At 36.4% G+C, this 20872-nt stretch overlaps 1 protein-coding gene and 1 long non-coding RNA gene across 2 annotated transcripts in view; one reads left to right on the top strand and one right to left on the bottom strand.

The window, feature by feature from the left end:
* LOC309499671 overlaps positions 1-20872 on the top strand; it is an 84661-nt gene that overhangs the window by 48807 nt on the left and 14982 nt on the right. The gene's annotated exons all lie outside the window — the stretch shown is intronic.
* The window catches only part of LOC309499631 (neuronal migration protein doublecortin-like), a 52580-nt gene continuing 37829 nt past the window's right edge, over positions 6122-20872 (bottom strand). The window contains exons 4-7 of the mRNA XM_082170989.1: positions 15892-15994; positions 14774-14863; positions 9866-9963; positions 6122-8424 (exon numbers count right to left, since the gene is read on the bottom strand). Of these exons, the coding sequence (XP_082027115.1) occupies positions 8368-8424; positions 9866-9963; positions 14774-14863; positions 15892-15994 (348 nt within the window). The 3' untranslated portion in view covers positions 6122-8367. The remainder of the gene's footprint in view (positions 8425-9865; positions 9964-14773; positions 14864-15891; positions 15995-20872) is intronic.

Raw genomic sequence — 20872 nt, 5'->3', positions numbered from 1 at the left:
TTACAACAAAATATTTAAGTTATGATGCAGGAGATGCAGTTCTCCTGCATCCTATTCTTCTGCAATCCAGAATTGTGTGTTTGAGCTGCGCCCTCTGTGCAGGTGTGAATTTGCATTTCCTTCAGACTGAGGCTTATTCATTTCAATTCTGGTGTGAAGGGGCCTTTACATTTGCCATTTGTTATTATAAAAAAAAGCAAGCCCAGCCCAGATGAGAAAAAGTTACTTATTTTACTTTATTTAGTAAAACTAGTTTACTTTATTTAAGGAGTAACGCAATATTGTGATGCATTCCCCAACACTGGTCAGGAGACTAGTTGGAGAATAGACTAGACTGGTTAAGGAGATTTCTTTGCACTATAGGACAATGGTACAAGAGGATGACCAAATCCATGTTTTAAGGGTGAACATAGTAGCAAAAGTAATGTTACAGTGGACAAGATCCCGGCAATAATCTGTAATTGGAAAGGAAAAAGTTATTTCGTGATGAGTGATTTATCCTAAGAAAAGACCAGGAAAATGGCAAACAAATGTCTCAGAGCTGCCAAAAGCTATTAAAAGAGTGGCTGTTTAATCTCATACAGAGAGATACAACCTGCCACAGTAAAGTTCTCCACACAGAAAGTACCAACTGTAGCCAAAGAGCAAGAAACTCCTTTTCCAAGGCCCACACCATCAAAATAAAGATTTAAAGGGATAGTTCACTTTGAAATAAAATTTTGGTATGTTTTAGCTTACCTCAAGGGCATCCAAGATGTAGGTGTCTTTTTTTCCGCAGTAGTTTCAATTTTGATATTTTTAGGTCAAACCGTTCTTGTCTGTCAGTCATATAATGCAGGTCGATGGTCACTGTCTCAAAGAGCATGCACAGAGTCCAAATTAAAACAATTCCCCATCGTCCAAATTAAACAATTCCCCATCGTAAGTACACAATTGTTTTAATTTGGACTCTGTGCATGCTCTTTGAGACAGTGACCATCGACCTGCATTATATGACTGACAGACAAGAACGGTTTGACCTAAAAATATCAAAATTGAAACTACTGCGGAAAAAAAGACACCTACATCTTGGATGCCCTTGAGGTAAGCTAAAACATACCAAAATTTTATTTCAAAGTGAACTATCCCTTTAAGCAAGTCCCTTCCCCTCCGCTATGTAAAGAAAGCTTCAACAGTTGATTGCATGAAGTGTCCAACATTCCACACTTTGTTTTTTCGGTTATTTAAGTGCATCATCCGGGTATTTAAAGTGTAATTTTTTGGGGAATTATCAGTGTGAACACACCACTCAGAGTATTTATACTACAAAACAGCATAGAATAGTGCATAAGTATGCAAATTGGGACAGGCATCCAAAATGTATGGTGTCACAAAGTACAGTGAGAAGTGTCTGTTCCCCACAGTAAAATTATGTGGTAGTAAAGTTCTTACATGGGGATATGAGTACTAAAGATGTAATATAGAGAGATGTGCTTTATCAATGGTGTCATGAATTCACACATTTAATACAAAATTTGGAAACAACATCTGCATTGTTGGGCAATTTTTCAACATGACAATGATACTCTCCCAAGGTGAAACTCCTGCGGTAGACAAATATTTCATCCAAATGTACCAAAATTGAGGGATTTTGTAGACATGTTGAGCAACAGTCCTCCTCAAACATTAGAGCACTCATGGAGGTCATCCTCCAGGATTTATTTGATTTGAATGGTCTGATTGACATATTTTACAGATACCGATGACATAATTGTATGTTTTATTAAGTTGTCTTTATGTTTAATACATTTAATTGTATTCATTTTCCCATGAATAATATGGTAATAGTTATCACTAAAATTATAAATATGTTCAGAGGGGGTGTACTTATAGTGTTTGCCCTATATGGTAAAATTTGCATCATGCTGCATATATGCCACTAGATGTCAGCACAACACAACACTGTTACTGTAAAGGCTGTAGTTATGTTAGTCTAGGTACTTTGAATGTTCTTTTTCTTGTTTCTTCTTGTTAGGTGATAACTAATTCTACTATGAGTGAACAGTAAGTTTACATTTGTTATTTACAACTGGGCACAGTGGTTTTCTTAATTTTTTTTTGTCAAAATTAGCTATACAAAGATGTCATGAGGAGATTCAGCTAGAACAGCTATTCGAATAAATAATGCTGCCCTTTTCACAGAAGCTCACATAATAAGAGGCACCCATGCCTTCCACCTTATTGTTTCTGACTTGTTGAAAGTTCTTTACCTATGAATCCAGCTAACACAGAATATTCCCAAACGTTTTGGCAAGGTTCTCTTAAAGTTATGAATAAACGTTCTCCCAGTAACATTAATAAAACGTTTTTTCGAAGTTATCTGGTCAATAATAATCAAAACTTTACAGAAACATTATCTACATTGTTCATGGAACTTTAAAAAAAAAAAAAAAAAAAAATTTCAGTTGGATGTTCGTCTGACATTTTTAAATGTTAGTTTGTAAAAAAAAGTTTCAAGTTTCGTTAAAAGTAACATTCCCATAATGTTTGTAAAATGGAACGATCCCTTAAAGGTAGGGTATAGGTAACACTTTGTTATACTGGTTAAAACTCTCTTCACATCCTGATAGCAATCAATAATAGAAGTGGTCGAAATATTAAAACATGTACATATACCTACAGTATCTTCTGTGGAATGCATAGGCTGTCCTACCTGTCTGTCTGTATGTATTTCCATCCACGCACCCTGCTCGCGCAGACCTCACACGTCATCAGTGCGTTCTATGAGGCTATGCAGAATTGTAGACAGACAGTCACCGAGCGCCACAAACAAACAGCAGCCGCCTTTTACAGTTCCTTCTGTGTTCACACCATGTTGTAACCGTAATCACGAGATGGCAACCCGTGACGTTCTACCCGGAGCTGTTCACAACCTCAGACTCCGATTTATGTGTTTCTATGTCAACAACAATCAAAGCTGAAATGAATCTGCAGCAGTCAGCAGGTGGTACAAGTCAGAGCTCTGTAAGTTGTTTATGTTCATTATTATTGTAATGTTATGTGCTTCGAGACATTAGGTTAGGAGGCGTAGCTTTTGAGACTTTCTGAAGGGAGGGTGGGATCTTAAGTTTTCAAAGCTAGCTTGCTTATTGCTTGTCTCTTTATATTGTTCACAATTACCTACCCTACCTTTAACGGTCACATAACCAAGAGAAAATGTAATGAAGATCCAGAGAACATTCAGAAATAAAATTTTCATAACTTAATGGGAAATTTTAGGAAAATGTAATACAATAGTATACAGAAAAGTATACTTTTATAAAATATAAACACGGATTCCATGTTTAACACCAACTCATTCTGACACACTTAATATTTTTTTTTTTTTAAATGCAGTTTTATGAACTTAAATTGACCAAAAAAATTCTCCCAAGTTTTGTGGGCTTCCCCTTGAGACATCAAATATGCCTGCAATTTCTCTGTGTGAATTCTGGTTTGCAATGTAAGCCTACCCATTGTTGCACTGTAAAAAGTGTTCAGTTCATGTTGCCTTAAAATTATTCAGTAATATACATATTAGGCAACAAGTGAAGAGTCAGTTCTTGAATTTCATGCGTTGAAAAGCAGGAAATATGGGTAAGTTGGTCCAGCCACTGTGGACCTGACCTGACTGTTTCTATGGTAACCGGAGCTTCTAAAGGCAGCTGCAGTGACGCGATGACGCCACCAATTGGCAAATGGCTCCTTTATTTAGAAGGCAGGACGGTTTCTGCCATATTGCAGGGTTGCCAACTCTCACGCATCTCGCGTGACAGTCACGCATTCAGCCTCAATCTCACGCTCTCACGCTCAACAAAGAAATCTCACGCAAAAATAGACATTCTTCTGTGCTCTATTTTTTTTTCACTCATGTGCACTAAATTTCAGAATTACTATAAACAATTCAGGCTCTTAACTACTGGATGGACCACTAGTTATGGCGCAAATTAGTTAAAAATCTCCCAGAACCTAGAGCGAGCACGCATGCGAGACTGTCGTCCAAACCAACCGATAGCGCGCGCACGCACGGCAGAGAGGGAAAGTCTTACAACTGCGCATTTTATCAGTTGCGGCGCCTTCATCTATAGTCTACACTGCAGCACGACGTATATTCACATCAAATGTTAACGCAGAGGAACGGGACACTGCAGTTCACAAAAGTTCATTATTTGCATGTGCTTTAAAGCCTTGCCGGTTAAACATGTCATTCGCTGCTGATGCGCTGTTCAAATATGCGCTTTACTGAGCGCGTACACTCGACGCGCACATGCACTAAAAGCTTACTGGACTAAGTTATCTTTTGAGTCTTATATTGCGCTAATACTGTCAAATACAGACAATGTTTACATAAACAAAGTTGGTTATGTCTAAAGTGAAAGCAAACAGAGAAAATTAATTAAAATCTGCTTGTCATATATATATGCGTGTATATTAGACGCGTCGCGTGCAGTTCTTAAAGAGACAGTAGCCCTAATAATAAACGTGCTGCCGCTTGTTCTTAAAGAGATAGTTCACCCAAAACCAAACAGTTGCTGGTCCCCATTGACATACATAGTAGGAAAAAAATATACTATGGAAGTCACAGGGGTACATCAACTGTTTGGTTACTGACATTCTTTCAAATAACGTTTATTTTCAACAGAAGAAAGAAACTTATTCAGGTTTAAAACAACTTAAGAGAGTAAATTATGACTTTTTGGGGGGAGAACTATCCCTTTAATGTTAATAAAACAACAAAACACACAGAGGAAATCATTCACTGCTCTTGACTGAGAACTTTAAGTCTTTTGTGTTTTATTTTCATATTTGTCCATTTAATTACTTTCTTCAATTCTACTGTTAAATACACCTATAGCTGAAAAAATAAAGCACTGTTTATTTCATTTGTATATTAAGTTGTGTATGTGTAATATGTATCTCTGTTCTTAATTTTTAATAACAAAGAAAATAGTGACAAAGATTTTAGCTTCGCCACTTTGACCTAAATGTCTGCCATTCTTTTTTATTTTATATTTTGTTACCTATATTTTGTTATAAGGCTTTGTTTTTAAAATAGGGACATTAGTTTGGCTGTAATGCTCAGTCACATGCAAAATAGTAAAACCAACATGAAAAAGAATCATGATAAAATCGTGATTTTTTCTGAAAAACAAAACAAAAATTGTGATATTATTGCCATATCGCCCCCCCCAGGTGTAAAAAAGTGCCTAGATGTGCTTAGATGCTAAAAATGTGTTATTATTGATCATTATATCACACTACAATTAAACATAATGAAACATTCATTTGAATTGAAATTGTTTTATTAGCTTAGCTAATATTATTTATTAGCTTTTTCTAGAGATTGCAGTCATGCATGACATGGTGAAAAATGACTTGAAATAATACTGAAAATAGGTTAAGATGAATGTTAAAGGTGTGCCCCCTAAAAGCACAAGTGGCCCCTGCCTGCCCCATCCCCCCCCCCCCCCAGTTAGCCCCCCCCCCCCGTTAGCCCCCCCCCCCCCAGTTAGCCCCCCCCCCCGTCGGAGAAGTCTCACTCCGAGCTAAACTGAAAAGTTGGCAACCCTGATATTGTTCTTTTGTTTTTTCTATTCATAGAAGTTGATACAAGTGAACTGTGTTGTTATATAGAGCCTTTAGTCTTTCCTTAAAAGCATTTTGGCACAGCCTGTGTCGAATGCTCTACTGAGATATTCACATAGGCTACTTGAAAATAAAAAGCCAAGGTAATTTTATTTTTAGTCAAGTGATTCTAGTGTCTCTCAGTCTGTCCATATCACTTCACTAAGGCAATGTTAAAGAAGTAGGTGTTATATCTGTGTCTGACTGTGCAGGCTGTCTTGTGCTGTTGTATTTATCTCTTTTGGCAGCTTGGTTTCAATAAGAGCAGTTTATGGACTGACAAGGACATTTTCAGTTCTGAAACTTTATAGTCCAATGACAAAAGATCAGGGAAAATCAGTTTTCTCAGTTCATGACCCCTTTAATTAGGCAAGGACAAGCATAAAAATGAGGCCATGAATGTAGGTCATGTGCTTAGAATTCACTGAACAAAAAAATACTAACACACAATAACAAAATAACAACGAAGACATTCATGAGCATTACTGCAGTCAAAACAGGAGCAGAAGAGCGTCTCATTTTAATAGTAAAGAGAGAAGTTTAATACACAGAATGACATCACCAAAACAAGTCACGATGATACAGCAGGAAGTACATGATAATCAGAGAGGAAGTCTGAGTTTTTTTAATGTCCCCAAGCCCAAAAATATCAGTACACAAGCAACTGTGTTTACAGCACTATAGGAGAAAAGAGAGCATCTGCACCATGTCTGAAGAATTACCCTGATAAACTACTACAGTAACAGATTACAGAGGATGTAGTTATAGTTAGTGTTTGAGCCCCACTTCATATCAAACATTTCATAAAGATACAGTAAACAACTGACAGATGAGTGTTTATGGTTTTCTTGTAGATTTTTTTTTTTTTTTTTCATAGAGGATGGTGTATGAAAGGCACCATGGAAGGTGAAAAATCATCTTGAGACACTTGTATGGAAATTATATATTTTAAAAAGGATCATCAAAGGGTTTGCCTGATTTGTGCAGTTTTGTTGTGCTAGGTATTTTTTTCTTCTTTTTTTCTTCTTTTTTCTGTCAAAGAGTTGATCAACAGATATCACTTGCAGAGATCGCTTTGATGTTGTGACTGAGAAATGAATGCAGTTTGCTATCATACACTTAATTCCATCATCATATCGTATGTATTTGGTTTTCTAATATGTAAATGTTCAGGTGTGATATTCTGTTCATCTTCTGAGAAAATATTATTTTTCAGCTTCCCTCTTTTCAACATAACTTTGGCTTTCTAAAAAAGGACACTGTACCTTAAAAGACACATTCAAACTCAATTTCAAAAGGAATAGTCATCCAAAAATGGAAATGCTCATCATGTCGCTCTAAACCTGTATGACATTTTATCTTGGACAAAGTATTCATTTGGAAGAATGTTCATGCTTCTCTTTTTCATACCACAAGGCTATTTCGAGCTTCAAATAAGCTCCATAAAATGGTTCATACGACTTACAATAGCTTTGTGTGAGAGAAAAAATCATTATTCACTGAAAACCTTCCCCGCATATTCATCGTTTTCAAACTTGATGTGTCACAATTGGATATAACACAAATGACAAACAATGGCATGCAATCTTGCATCAGCATTTTTCTTGTGAATGACATTTAAGAGCTGCAGTAAAGAGCAAGGTTTCAGTGAATAAGGACTTAAATTGTCTGTTCCTCACATAGAGCAATCATCGTGCTTTATAAAACTTGAATGGACAATCTTTTCATAAGTCCTACTGGTTTTAATTTTCTATTCCTTTAATCCAATCCATTTGAACAGAAATCTGCTGCTTTTATTACCTAAACTTTTACCTTTTTAAAACTTAATGTGATTGTTTTTGAAAGCAAATAGACCTTGTTATATGGCTTTTGGCCCCCCTTTTTTCAATGAGTACCTTCAGAGCTATTGACATTTAACATTATATCTATGTTTTAAAGTCATCGCAACAATGTAAAAACATTGATGTTGGTGTCTTAGAGTAGGCTGTACACATTATTTACAGTGATATGAATAGAGTCTTTTCTGTGGGCTCTATTTCAACTTCATGGGCTTTAAAACACACTAAACCATTGCACAGAGAGAGAGAGAGGGTTACAAAAAGAGATTAATAAAAATTATCAATGGTGCATCCAGTTTTTTTTTTTTTTTATTTTTTTTTTTACATTTTTTTTTTTTTTTTTGTCTTGTACAAGTCAGACTATTACACCCTTGTAAAAATGACTATTTGCTGCTTGAAATTCATAAGACCAAGCTTTTAAAAAAGTCAGTATGAAAAAGTCAAAACTATTGGTTTAAAAAATGATGGTTGGATGTTTAAAGAGCTAAACCGACCTGCTGTGTGTTAACACTTAAGTTTCTCAAATTTCTCATATATATAAAATGAATTCCCACAGCAGACCACATGTACAAATTTGGGTGTTTGTTGTTATAATACAAGTGAAAAATGCAGCATATGCCCCGCATATACTTAACATTTTCATCACTCACTACAAATCTATTATCAAAACACAGAAAATGGATGCAACAAATTCTCAAGCAGCAAATAGTGCACTGACCATCGCTGCAAAGCCTCGAGGTCTAAAGCCTGTCGGCCAAGGGGCAGCAAAGGTGATGCGTGCATTCACCCTGGCAACTAGGGTGGTGATGTTGATGTTTCCAAGACAGATAGCACCGGAGATGCCTCTGTTACTGGCATGTTGATCGGCGTACGGAGCGGAAAGAGTCTACATGGACTCCCCCTGTGAATCATCATCTTCCAGAGACAGAGGCAAGTATAGATCCTAGAGGTGAAAAGAGGGGAGGCTAAGTCATGGTGAACTATGTTTACATCATAATTAAGAGTCAGATTTGCTAAACAGAGCAAAATTATTAGCCTGAGACCGCAATCCCATAAAAGCGCAGATTGGAGTGGGAATTGCCCAGATAATGCACAAATTAAAGAGCACAAATAAGCGTAGGGGTCGCAAACCAGCAGAGCCGATGAGAATCAGGTACGGGTAATCTAACATCACAGGCGCAGGCAAAAGTTGGCAAAGTTACATTTGCATAACATTTTCTTCTGGCATTCCAGATAAATGAACACGAGTGGAGAAAATTCTCTCCCTTCCATCACGCTCTGTCTGTCCTCTGCAGTTCCCGTCGATCGCAAAATAGATGAATTATTTTTTGTGCGTTAAATAATGATGCAATTACCAGTAAATAAATCCTCACGTTTCAGTATTTATTTAAATACTGTTACGCTTTATTTCAATTGTCCACTTTAGACATTCTACTAACTATAAGTAGCTTTGCAACAACATGTCTACCAGTCATTAGAGTATTAGAAGATATTACTGCTTAATATCTGCTAACACTTTATTTTGATGCTCCACCAACAGACATTCTACTGACTATAAGTAACTTTGCAAATACATGTCAACTTATTCTACTACAATAGATGACCCTAACCTAACAGTCTACTAATACTCTAATGAGAGTTAGTTGGCATGTACAGTAGTTGCAAGGTGAACATCATTTCACGAAGTACAACATTTTCCTGGATCAACATCTTTGTTGATCCTGGAACAACATTTCAATCAACCAATCAGATTTGAGATTAGATTCAAGTTTAGTTTATGTTAAGTTTAGGTTTACAACCAGGGTTAGGTGCTTCTACATCAGTGTTATTCACCTCATATCGTATCATATCCCTCTAATTTTAGGGATAACTTATGGGTAGTGTTAGGTTTAGGGATAGGAATATGGTTAGGACTAAAGTTTTGGACAGGAATGTAGTTCCAGGATCAACAAAATATGTTGACCCAGAAACATGTCTTACTTGGCAAAATCACGGTGACCAGAATACTAGCATACTTCTGCCTACTGTACACTGTCCAATACTGACGTTTTTGACAGATTGGATATTGGTCAGATGGGATCGATCCAAATCAGATGATGTGCATTATGATTGTTACGGTTCAAAATAGCTCAAAAAGTATTATAAAAGCACCACAAACCTTTTCTGAATGATACTGAATTGGAAGTTAAGTGGAATGCATTGTATTGTGGAATACAGTATTACATGCAGTGTGCTCATTTTTGTTCAAAGTTAACATACTGCATACTGAAAGAAAATGAACAATAGTATGGTAACATGCCATTCTAAACATATTCAGAAAAAATTATACGAAGGGTTAGTTTAAGGTGGTTAACCTATAGATACAGGAATTGACAGGACATTACCTTCTGTTTGCGAGTGCTGCCAGGGCTAGTCGGGGTCGAGATGGGCGACTGCTTAGAGATGGGCGTAGAGAGCTGACTACTGGAGCCTGTCCCGTTAGCTAGAGAGCGAAATAAAAAGTGCAAATGTGAAAGAGAGGGATAGAAGGAGAGCCACAGACAGAAAGATTAAGGGAAAAGAAAAGACAAATTGTGGGGTTAGGCAGTGTCTTCCCTCCTTTCTGTGTAATCATGATGTCAACTGTTGTCTAGCCAGCTGCTAGTGTGTGTATGTTTGCTGGAACTCATTTACACATCTCTCTACGAATAGAGCAGGTTGCTATGAGACACCAGAGCTGTGTTTATATGTGAGAGTGGTGTGATCGTGTGTGTACTAATGTACTAAAGGCTGTTTCAAAAACAGAGCTTTCTTTTAAGCAGTACAAAAACCTAAGGACCAGACGCCAGGCCTTAAAACCGCTCCAGCTAATGAATAAATAAAACAAAGAGAACAGAATCTCAGATGAAAAGCCAGGCGCTGCTGGAAGACCTGGATAAGGAGATATGTAAAACTTCTCTAAAAGTGCTGATCTTAGCCTTTCATGTGCTAATTAAATGCAGATTTTCTCTAGTCTTGCTGTGTGTTCATGATCGGTTACACTCCTAAAAAAAGCAAATAGGTCCATAAAATGTTTTGGGTCACACTTTATGCTATGTAGGTACAATAGCTTGCCCCTAGGCTTTCGTTTCATTATCACTTAAACATCTGGAGCTAAAAATGAAAGAATATGAAGAGCCTACAATATAATTCACCCTTATGCTCAAAATAATTGATTGGTTTGAGTATAGGATAGACTTAAATTTAACAAATTAGTTCAATCAAATTAACTTTTAAGAGTATGTAGAACTTTCTTAATCTTTTGAGTTCACAAAACGTACACATTTTAAGTAATCTGAATCGCTTCATTGTTTTGAGCTTTATTAACTTGTTTCTGTTAATTTAAACAAACTTAAATTTAAAGGGATGGTTCGGAGTAAAATCAACCTAGGGTCCTTTGCACCATGACCTCGAGCCAAACACCCCCCAGAAGCCTTTTTTCCCTTGGTTGAACATTTTTAAAGTTAGAGCTTATTTCGAGATATCAGCCGAATGGCTCAGTGCAGGAGCTAACGGATCCAAATTTGTTTCTCGTAAATTACCCCACTAATAATGCCCAGAATGGTACCAAACTTATACAGTAGTACAAAGAGGTTCTGTACTCATAAAACGAGGCATTGGAAAGTTTGTAAGTACATCAGGAGTTTATTTAAATAACACTTGCCTGATGGCTAATGCTACTGCTAACGAGGACACCGACGTCACTTCACTGAGTTGAGAAAAGCACGTTAAAGTGACAGAAAGCGATGCATAAGGATGTAGTGTAACGACGAATTATTCTTTTTTCCGAAGTGTTGACAACTTAGTGTTAACTAATAATTGTTATAAACTGGTACTACCAACAAAATATTAGTGCATTCCTGGAACTGGGCGTCGTTACACTACATCCTTATGCATCGCTTTCTGGCAGGACTTTTACGTGCTTTTCTCAACTCAGTGAAGTGACGTCGGTGTCCTCGTTAGCAGTAGCATGAGCCATCAGGCAAGTGTTATTTAAATAAACTCCTGATGTACTTACAAACTTTCCAATGCCCCATTTTATGAGTACAGAACCTATTTGTACTACTGTAGAAGTTTGGTACCATTCTGGGCCTTATTAGTGGGGTAATTTACGAGATACACATTTGGAGCCAATTTGGTGTTTGGCTCGATGTCATGCTGCAAAGGACCATAGGTTGATTTTACTCCGAACCATCCCTTTAACCGAATTTGGGCTGGGATTTCTATTTCCCAGCATGCTTTGCCATGACACTCGAATGTGAGAGCTAATGCTAAAATTAAGTGTTATTTAATGTTTTGTGTGTGTGTGTGTGTGTGTGTGTGTGTGTGTGTGTGTGTGTGTGTGTGTGTGTGTGTGTGTGTGTGTGTGTGTGTGTGCAAGATTAATGTTGAGTGGAAGATTAGTAGTGTTTAATGTTTTGCTATGCTAATTTAGAAGAGGTTCTGTTGTGTACGTTTTTTGGGGGGTGATGAGTGGAGCATGAGCTTGCTTTGAGAACCGATATACTGTATGTTAAATGTTCTATATTGTCTTACTCGTTCAAAGCATTGTGTTACCAATTAGCAGGTTAGCTTTTACTGAATTAGCAAGTTTCCATTTCTAAAAAATATTTACGTTAAGATTACATGTTAATTTTAAATGAAATGTATGAATTAGCTTACGCAAATATTTCAAGGTAAGAGCAATTAAAATGGACAGTATACAAAATAAAAATCTGCCAGTTCTGCTTACTTTAACTTTGAATTTCTTAACTTAAAATTTTGTATGTAACTGATTGCCTAATTTTTTTTTTTTCAGTTTTGCCAACTTTTTGGGGTTTACGGTGTATACTGCTAAAATCAGAAGAGAGGGTTTCCTTGCTGTAATTAATAAGCTGAACTAAAAACTCTGAACCCAAATAATAGTGTAAAATATGGAATGAAAGAGAATCTGAAAAATAGAGAACTAAATGAGTGTATAAAACAAGAACTGATGGTAAACAAAAAAACAAAAAAACAAATATAAAATGCTCGAAATGTCCTTGTTCATTTATTTCAAAAGGAGAGCAGTTCAATACAAAACTTACAATATGGGTTTTAAAACAAGGGGGAGAGAAATAAAGGAACATGAAAAGAAATAATAATAATAATAATAATAAAAACCATTAGTCCAGCCACCAGTGAGTGTGCACAGTGATACAGATACACTAATTTAAAGCACACAGGCCATGCAAGAAAAGTTAGCAAACACAAATGAGCTAGTCTTTTTTTGTGAAACAAATATTCTTCATATTAAAGACCTCATGAACATCAAAATTTGTTTTATGGCTTTTAGTCCATGTCTGGCTTTTAGGTCTGAGGTTATCTTCAGTATATAATAGTGTACACCACACAAAAATAAATAAAATAAATTAAAATTAAAATTAAATCAAATGTTAGCAAATAGACCTATACATTTTTCTTCTTCCAGAAAACAGAACCAACATTTTAATGACACATTTGGTCTGCAGGGGCAATCACATTTTTTTTTGTCCTAAACTTCTTTCTTCTGCTGAACACAAAAGAATATATTTTGAAGAATGTCGGTAACCAAACAGTTGATGGACGCCCTTGACTTCCATAGTATGGAGAAGAAAAAAAAAATCAATGGGGCCTATCAACCGACATTCTTCTTTTGTGTTCAGCAGAAGAAAGAAATTCATACATGTTTGGAAGAACTTGAGGGTGAGTAAATGATGACAGAATTTTTGTGTGAACTATCCCTTTAACTAAATGATGCAGAACTCTGTGATGTTCTGCCACCACAAGATGGCAGTCATATCATGATTCTGCTGACTGTGGAAAGGTCAACGAGGACATATTAATGGTTCCTTTTCCCCCTATCATCACTAAAATCTCATCTCTTTCCCAGCTACCACCTCTGCATGTAACCCTGCCAGAGTAATAATGCTAACATTTGACCTCATATGACAGTACTGTTGATGGGACACTTTGTTTGCCTGTGTTTTTTTTCTGTAGATGCCACATCTGCTTATAACCTAAACTCTTTTGTTTATTAGTCTTGATCCTCTAGTAAGCAAGCATGGCCTTTTTGCCCTCATCATCAGATTAAAAAGTGTCCCCAGGCTTCAGTCTCCCTTGGAAGATTGAGTGATCCTTCCTCTCTAAAATATTAAACATGTAACGGTGCAAATCTATCTGCTTACATCAAACTCAAACTTGTGTGACAGGCGTCCTCTCTCTTCATCCTTTAATCCCCTGAGACACAAACCCTTCCCTCCTTCCTTCCTTCCTTCCTTCCTTCCTTCCTTCCTTCCTTCCTTCCTTCCTTCCTTCCGGGGTAATAAGAAACATGATGTTTGTGCATATTTTGTTATCCGGGTGAATTTTTGTCTTTGTGAGAAACTTTCTCAGCATGCAGTCTGAAATTCGGATATGCTCAGAGCAGTCCTCTGATATTCTCTAAAGTGTTATGATGCTGGAATATTCCTATAGCATACAGATCCCTGATATAATAGCTGAAAAAGCATTTAGAGGACTTCAGTGCAGTTGCTTTGACATTTATAAAGACCTTCCCAGTGAGCTAGAACTTCAGTACGTTCATTTCAGAGCACTCTTTAAAGTTTCATTAGACTATGACGACAAATATTTAAAATATATATACATGTGAATTTTTGAACTGAACGTTTGAAAAGAAATCGAATTTGATTCAAAACTGCTGTGTGATTTGCTTTTGTAAGTAGTTGTAACATTCTGTACATTTAATTAAAAAAGGTATTCATTAATTCATTAATTTAAACAACTGTTTCAGTTTTGTTGCAGTGGGTCTTTGAGGTTTAACTATCAATAATCTGTTTATTTACTTTAGTAGCTATGCATGTATGACATATATTAAAATCATTCTGACAGTATTAACCATTTATGCACACAGAAGGTTAATTGCACAGGCCATTGCAAGAACACACACAAACATGAGCAATTGCGAGATTATGATAGATTAACAAAAAAACAAATTAAAGTGACAAGGTGTTAAAAATCTCATCAAAACAAAACAACAGATGATTTATAATCATGCATAATTTAACGGTGTAAGCAAAAATAAACATGTTAATATAATATAATGGACAAAGCAGTTTAGAAGAAAATAAAGTGTATTATTGTGGAAAGCTTGCCAATCATCCATGCAAGAAATTGTGGTGCTTTAGCTCGATGTGGAATTGATTATAGTTAGTAAAGCTTCAGTATGGAGTTAAAGGTGTGTTGAGCTGACATGAATCACATAATTATAGGCTCACTGGAATCAGCCGGAGACTTGCAGCGTCGCATTGGGCCGGGACTCTTAGTGGAGCCCCTCTGTCCTTTAGGGGCCTTCATTACCCGACACTCTACGGCAAGAGAAACAGAGACAAAGCATAAGTATGAAGTAAAAGCAGCCTTTAAGAATAGAACAAATTAGAGAAGCCACCATCAGAGACTTTACTGTCACAAATTCCATGAAATGCAAGTGAAACACCCTGAAAAACCTCTCTCTCTCTCTCTCTCTCTCTCTCTCTCTCTCTCTCTCTCTCTCTCTCTCTCTCTCTCTCTGTCTGACACCTTATCTATGTCTCTGAACCGTTACACCCATGTGAGTCGCACATTTGCTATTTACATATGTAAATGTGAATCTGAATAATGCATTAAGCCATTTGAAAGCCTGATTCTGAGAGGCTAAATGAATGACATCCAATAGCATGAAGCTTCCTCCTGCTCTCACTACCGTCTCTAAGACACACACACACTGAAAGTGTTACTGAGATTATACAGATGTCACACTGACTTGACTAAACTGAGTTGCTTATGCGGCAACAGTAAAAAATAGTAAAGGTATTAGTGTACAAAATGTTATTTGGTTAAATATGTCAGTCTATTCTTCAAGTAAAAAAAACTTGAAGACTGTTTGTGAACTGAAAATATTGTGATCAGCTGAATAGAAGGCTTTACTGATAACAAGGGGGGCTAAAAATAGAATGATTAATTTTACTACTGTAGATATTTGTTTGAATTAGAGAACTTTCTCTGTTTGGTCTGAAATGGGAATAATGTTAACCACTGAAGTTTCTTTATGCTCTTACTAATAGATTTTTAAATTAAAGAAGTTAGTTTTGTTTAGGGTTGGCAATTATGTTACATGGTGGATACCTAACAGATCATTCTACAGAGTTGAACATTTATCTTTGAGAATCTGTGCTCAAAAAAAAAAAAAAACAGACTTAGCTGTAAGAACATGCAAGAGGAACACAACAGTTATAAATGTAGAGATTAAAAATGGGCAGATTTAGTTTGAGTTGTAAAAATGGACACAAAACCAATTTATTTTATCACCAATATTAGATTTCTCACTTAGGCCTAATTATTAAAAGGTGTGACCTACCGTTTTCATCCAGAGAGAAGTCATCTTGTGCATAGCGGAATTTTTCTGGTCCACAGGCAATGAAAACGTCGTCATCACCAAAGAAATCTTGCAAGCAAGTCACCTAAAAAAAGAAGATAAACAACAAAATATTGAAACAAAGATATATAAGGCAGCTGGGTTGATGTAATCCAATTTGAGTTGATAATTGTTCATAATCAGTAACCCAATGGTGCTGGGTTGGAAATATGGAAGTGAAAAAGGCATGCACGTCATGCAGTTTATTCCAGACTTTCAAACATTTAACCCAACCCAGCTGGGTCCCAGCGCTGAGCTTGTTTAACCCAGTCCTGGGTTGCCAAAATTACTCAGATTGGGTTGTTTTTAACCCAGCATTTTTAGACATGTACTGTATCTTTGCCATGTCTCTGCCACAGATACATTCGTACACAGTTTCCTCCAGTTGTTCATAAGCTAACTAAATGTTTTGGACGTTGTTGAAGACAGCTATTTGACATTCTGTGCTAAAATTGGGTCACCACCAGCCAAGTAAAGAGTCCCACCCCAGTCTATCACTTAACACACACACACACACACACAAAGAGAGAGAGAGAGACAGTGATATATGACAAAGCTAATCTATGCCGCCCTTGCCGTGAACAGCTGGCCAGCAGGGTGTGTGTCTGCATACTTGGATGGATGTGTGCGAGCGAGTGTGTGTGTGTGTGTGTGTGTGTGTGTGTGTGTGTGTGTGTGTGTGTGTGTGTGTGTATAATATACATACGCCTACCTACATACAAATTTATACCCAGAAGTGAGCTAAATCTGACAAAACCTCCCAAAATCTCGTTTTGAGGATGTCCTAATTTGCAAATCAGTATTAAATAAATGAAATATATATATATATATATATATATATATATATATATATATATGTATATGTATGTATTATTATTTTATTTTTTGGGGAAAAATGCAGAATGTTTTCTTGGCAGAATGCTAAGGTGTTCTGGGTGGCTACTAAGGGTGTTGCTATGTGGTCTGTTCTGGATGGTTTCTAGGGCAATGTTACCATTTGTTACCATACCGTGTTTGTAGTATGTTGCTGTGCAAATAAATCAAAACTGCCTAATGTTACTGAATAAAAGGTGGATCCAGGACAAGCTATAGGACTGTGACATTTTTAGGGTGTTGATGGACTCGATCTACTCCAACTGTGTTTTGATCATCTTTCTGAATCCGATCCAAACATAGACTTTGACAAAAATATGATTTTATCAGCTTTGTGCTCAAAATGTTTTATTTTTTTTATTTTATGAAACCTACATTCAAGTGTTGATAAAAAAGAAGCTAGAATTAAACAGGTTTTATTCTAGCTTCTAGAGGGTCTGTTCTGTCTTTTTATAAATATGTTCAGATATTCATAAATGTTCTGGGGGCCATGAAACTTGCGGTGGCTGGCAACTTTTTTCAAAAGCACTGGCTTAATAAGGAAGTTAATAAGGAATTTGCATAACGTCTGTTGTTTGATGTATTGTGGTTTTGTCTATTGATCACTGAAATTACAGATTAATTTTGGTGTTTTGGTGTTAATAGTGGAACGCACAATTCCAGGTCTGAGGATTACGGTAATGATCAGCCTATGTTGATCTTGTTATAAATGACTTATTAATGGAATTCGGCTAATATCCAAGTCTGTGTCTGTTAAGAGTCTGGAGTCTGTGTGTCAAAGAAAGCAGAAAAAAAAAAACACTACAATACCTTGTTAAACCACTTTGCTGTCAGTAAGTGCTGGTATGGCACTTACTGACAGATTCTGATAATTATCCAAGCTGACATTCAAAAGCAATCAATCCGCCTGTCAATCATGTGTCAGTCCAGCCCCCTGCACCTGCTGCCCACTCCCCTCCCTGTGTGTGTGTGTGTGTGTGTGTGTGTGTGTGTGTGTGTGTGTGTGTGTGTGTGTGTGTGTGTGTGTGTGTGTGTGTGTGTGTGTGTGTGTGTGTGTGTGTGTGTGTGTGTGTGTGCGAACTGCTCATAAAAATGGGACAATAAAGAAGGCCTCATGAGACACATAATCTGCAAATTGTTCCCAGTCCAGCACAAAATATAAATTCAAATGTATGATAAACTTTACGCTTAATCTCAGTAATATTTTTTTTCCCTATGGCACCGAATGACCTCAGGGTCAAAGAGGCTAAAGGTCAAGAGGTGCGTGATGAAACCATGGCAACAGTGATGTCCCCAAAGGACAATGCTGGGGCATAATTTATCCTTCATTCTCTAGGCATATTATCCATGCACATATAAATAAACAGAATAAAACTGCCTTTGTATTACAAGCAAATTTGCAAGTATTGTTTTGTTTTTTAAATCAACTGTCCACTTTTACACTCCAGATGTTTAGGGAGTTCCATAATTAGGGATCCCATTTTTCTCTCCTTGTTTTTCTTCTAAATTATTTACTTGAAGTAACCCATTAATGTTATAACCTCTACATAAAAAATAAATAATAAATAGTACATTTAATTAAAAAAATATCTTATATTTTAAGAACATTTTCAGTGTGAGACTGCTAAAGGAAGATTGTAGCTTTTCAAAATATTCACATCAATCAATTATTATACATAAAAAAGAGAGGTGGGTCTGATTGTTCTGGTAGTCATTCTAATACTGAATTTGGATCAGTGTTAGAATGTCCTGAAGGGAAGAGGTCTTCAGTCAAGATACTCTGAGCAGTGATTTCTGGGCTTTTTGTTTATGCATGTGTGTGATTTCAGTGTGTAAGTGTAGTGCATCAGCACTGTAACTGGAAGCTAAGATTCAGGGTGTGTATGTGTGTGTCTGACCCTCATCTGTCACCTCACGTCACCTCTCATCCAGAAACTACTAATAGAGTTTGTTCCTGCCAGCCAATGTGACAGACTGAACAAACAGAGTTCAGATCACACTGAGCAAGAGAAACATGAAACATTTGAGTGTGTGTGTGTGTGTGTGTGTGTGCCTGCATGCATTGCCAGAAGTGATGAGAATTAATTAAGAAGAATAAGTAGGTCTGGTGGGCGTGGCCCTCCCTGGATCAATGAACCAATCAAATGACCCGTTTTCAGTCCCTAACCACCTAGCTTCAGAATTATTTAGCTGGAATTCATAGTGTTCTCCTTAAATGACAATGACGGGTTTCCTGAGGTCAGCATCTAGGAAGGACCTACATTACAAAATGATTTGCTTATAGCTCACAGGCAGCTGTGATCATGATCACTTATGTGTGTGTGTAAGGGACGGGTGATGTGTGGTGTTGCTTTGTCATGTGACATGATAAGAAGTGAAGGCAGAGTGCCTCAAACAAACAGAGGCGACCTTCATACTAACAGTGAAATGATGTGAATATTATTTTTATTTGTATATTTTCTTATTTACTTTTAATTCTAACTTAACATATTCAGTGTATTTTGTCCTTGGCTATCTATCTATCTATCTATCTATCTATCTATCTATCTATCTATCTATCTATCTATCTATCTATCTATCTATCTATCTATCTATCTGTCTGTCTATCTGTCTGTCTGTCTGTCTGTCTGTCTGTCTGTCTGTCTGTCTGTCTGTCTGTCCAAATATTTTTTTGGGACCACTGTATATAAAATACAGTTTATTTTAATACATTTACTCAATTTACTAGTCATTTATATTAATATAAGAACAACCAAGAAATGCTTTGGCATATGTAAAAAACAAAAATGTTAATGTCAATACATCACATTAAAACTGATTTATTTACAAGGTTTAAAAAGTACAATATAAAAGACTAATTCAAATAAGGCATTCTATTGTACACTATCCTTATTAAATGAATTAAGAAGAATATCTGGTTGATGAAGATAAAGGTACATTGTGTTCACATCTCTTTGATCATGCGACCGTTGAACACACTGTCCTTTTGAACATTCGCCCACTTGATGTGTCCCTGTGTGTTCTAGAGGCATTAGGGGGTTCAATGAGTAAAAAAATAAAATAATCATGAAAATTTGTTTGAGTGTGCAGAGTGAATCTTTGCATGCTGGGTACTTTTTTGGTACATCACACTCACTAAAAGGACCTTCATATGAATTTCATATGATTCCATGCACCCAAGTCAATTCTTAGAAAAATAGCTAATACATTATGTGTATGACCAGGGTCTAAAGCTGACTTTCTCATGTCAGTGGAGGGTGAACTAAGGAAATGTCCCATGCAGCTATAAATATTTTTACCAGACATGAAATTATACTTTCTTTAAAAATTACATTATGTTGCAATAAAAATAAAAAAAAAATAAAAAATAACCCGTTAAACATGAAACAAGTATTATGCAGTCATTTAAGACATTTCTCCTTATATAAAACCTAAACGGAATAAAGGGTTCTTTAAAAATGGATCAAGAACCCCACATTGAACCTTTTTTTTTTTTTCTAAGAGTGTATGTCTCATTCAAAGGAATCTGCAAACAAAAATGCCACATAGACAACATGTAATATTCAATCTCATCAACATTACATTTTTATGAAGATGATACTCTATCCAGGAACAAATATTAGACAGAGCAAAGTCGTAAATGCCAGACTCCCAGCGGACCCCTGAGTCAACGGGGACTGACTGCTGATTATGAGCCTGTCACTCAAACAGAGATATACAGTGATTTTTAGACTCTAAGTTTTAGTGAAATGTCATGCATAATAAATCATGCATGTGATCTGATAAAAAAACAATGCTTAATGTTAATTAATATTAATGAATCAATTAGCTCTGCTTTGTTGCTGCCTTTTGAAAGGTTGTGCATGTCGGCATATGTGTGTGTGTGTGTGTGTGTGTGTGTGTAGGAAGACACTCATTCTTGCCAAAGTGAGTTCATGAAATGTAATATATTTTGTTTGTTTCTGTTCTCTTGCCAGATTATTAATTTTTTTTCTGGTCAAAGTTTTGTTTGAAATATTTAGCATCAAGTAAACAGAAAAACCTGTATAAG

Source organism: Leuciscus leuciscus (genome assembly GCF_965113295.1).
Source record: "Leuciscus leuciscus genome assembly, chromosome: 5".
NCBI classification, from domain to species: Eukaryota; Metazoa; Chordata; class Actinopteri; order Cypriniformes; family Leuciscidae; genus Leuciscus; species Leuciscus leuciscus.
The sequence above is the reverse complement of the archived record's forward strand: the minus strand, read 5'-3'. Positions and strand labels throughout refer to the sequence as shown.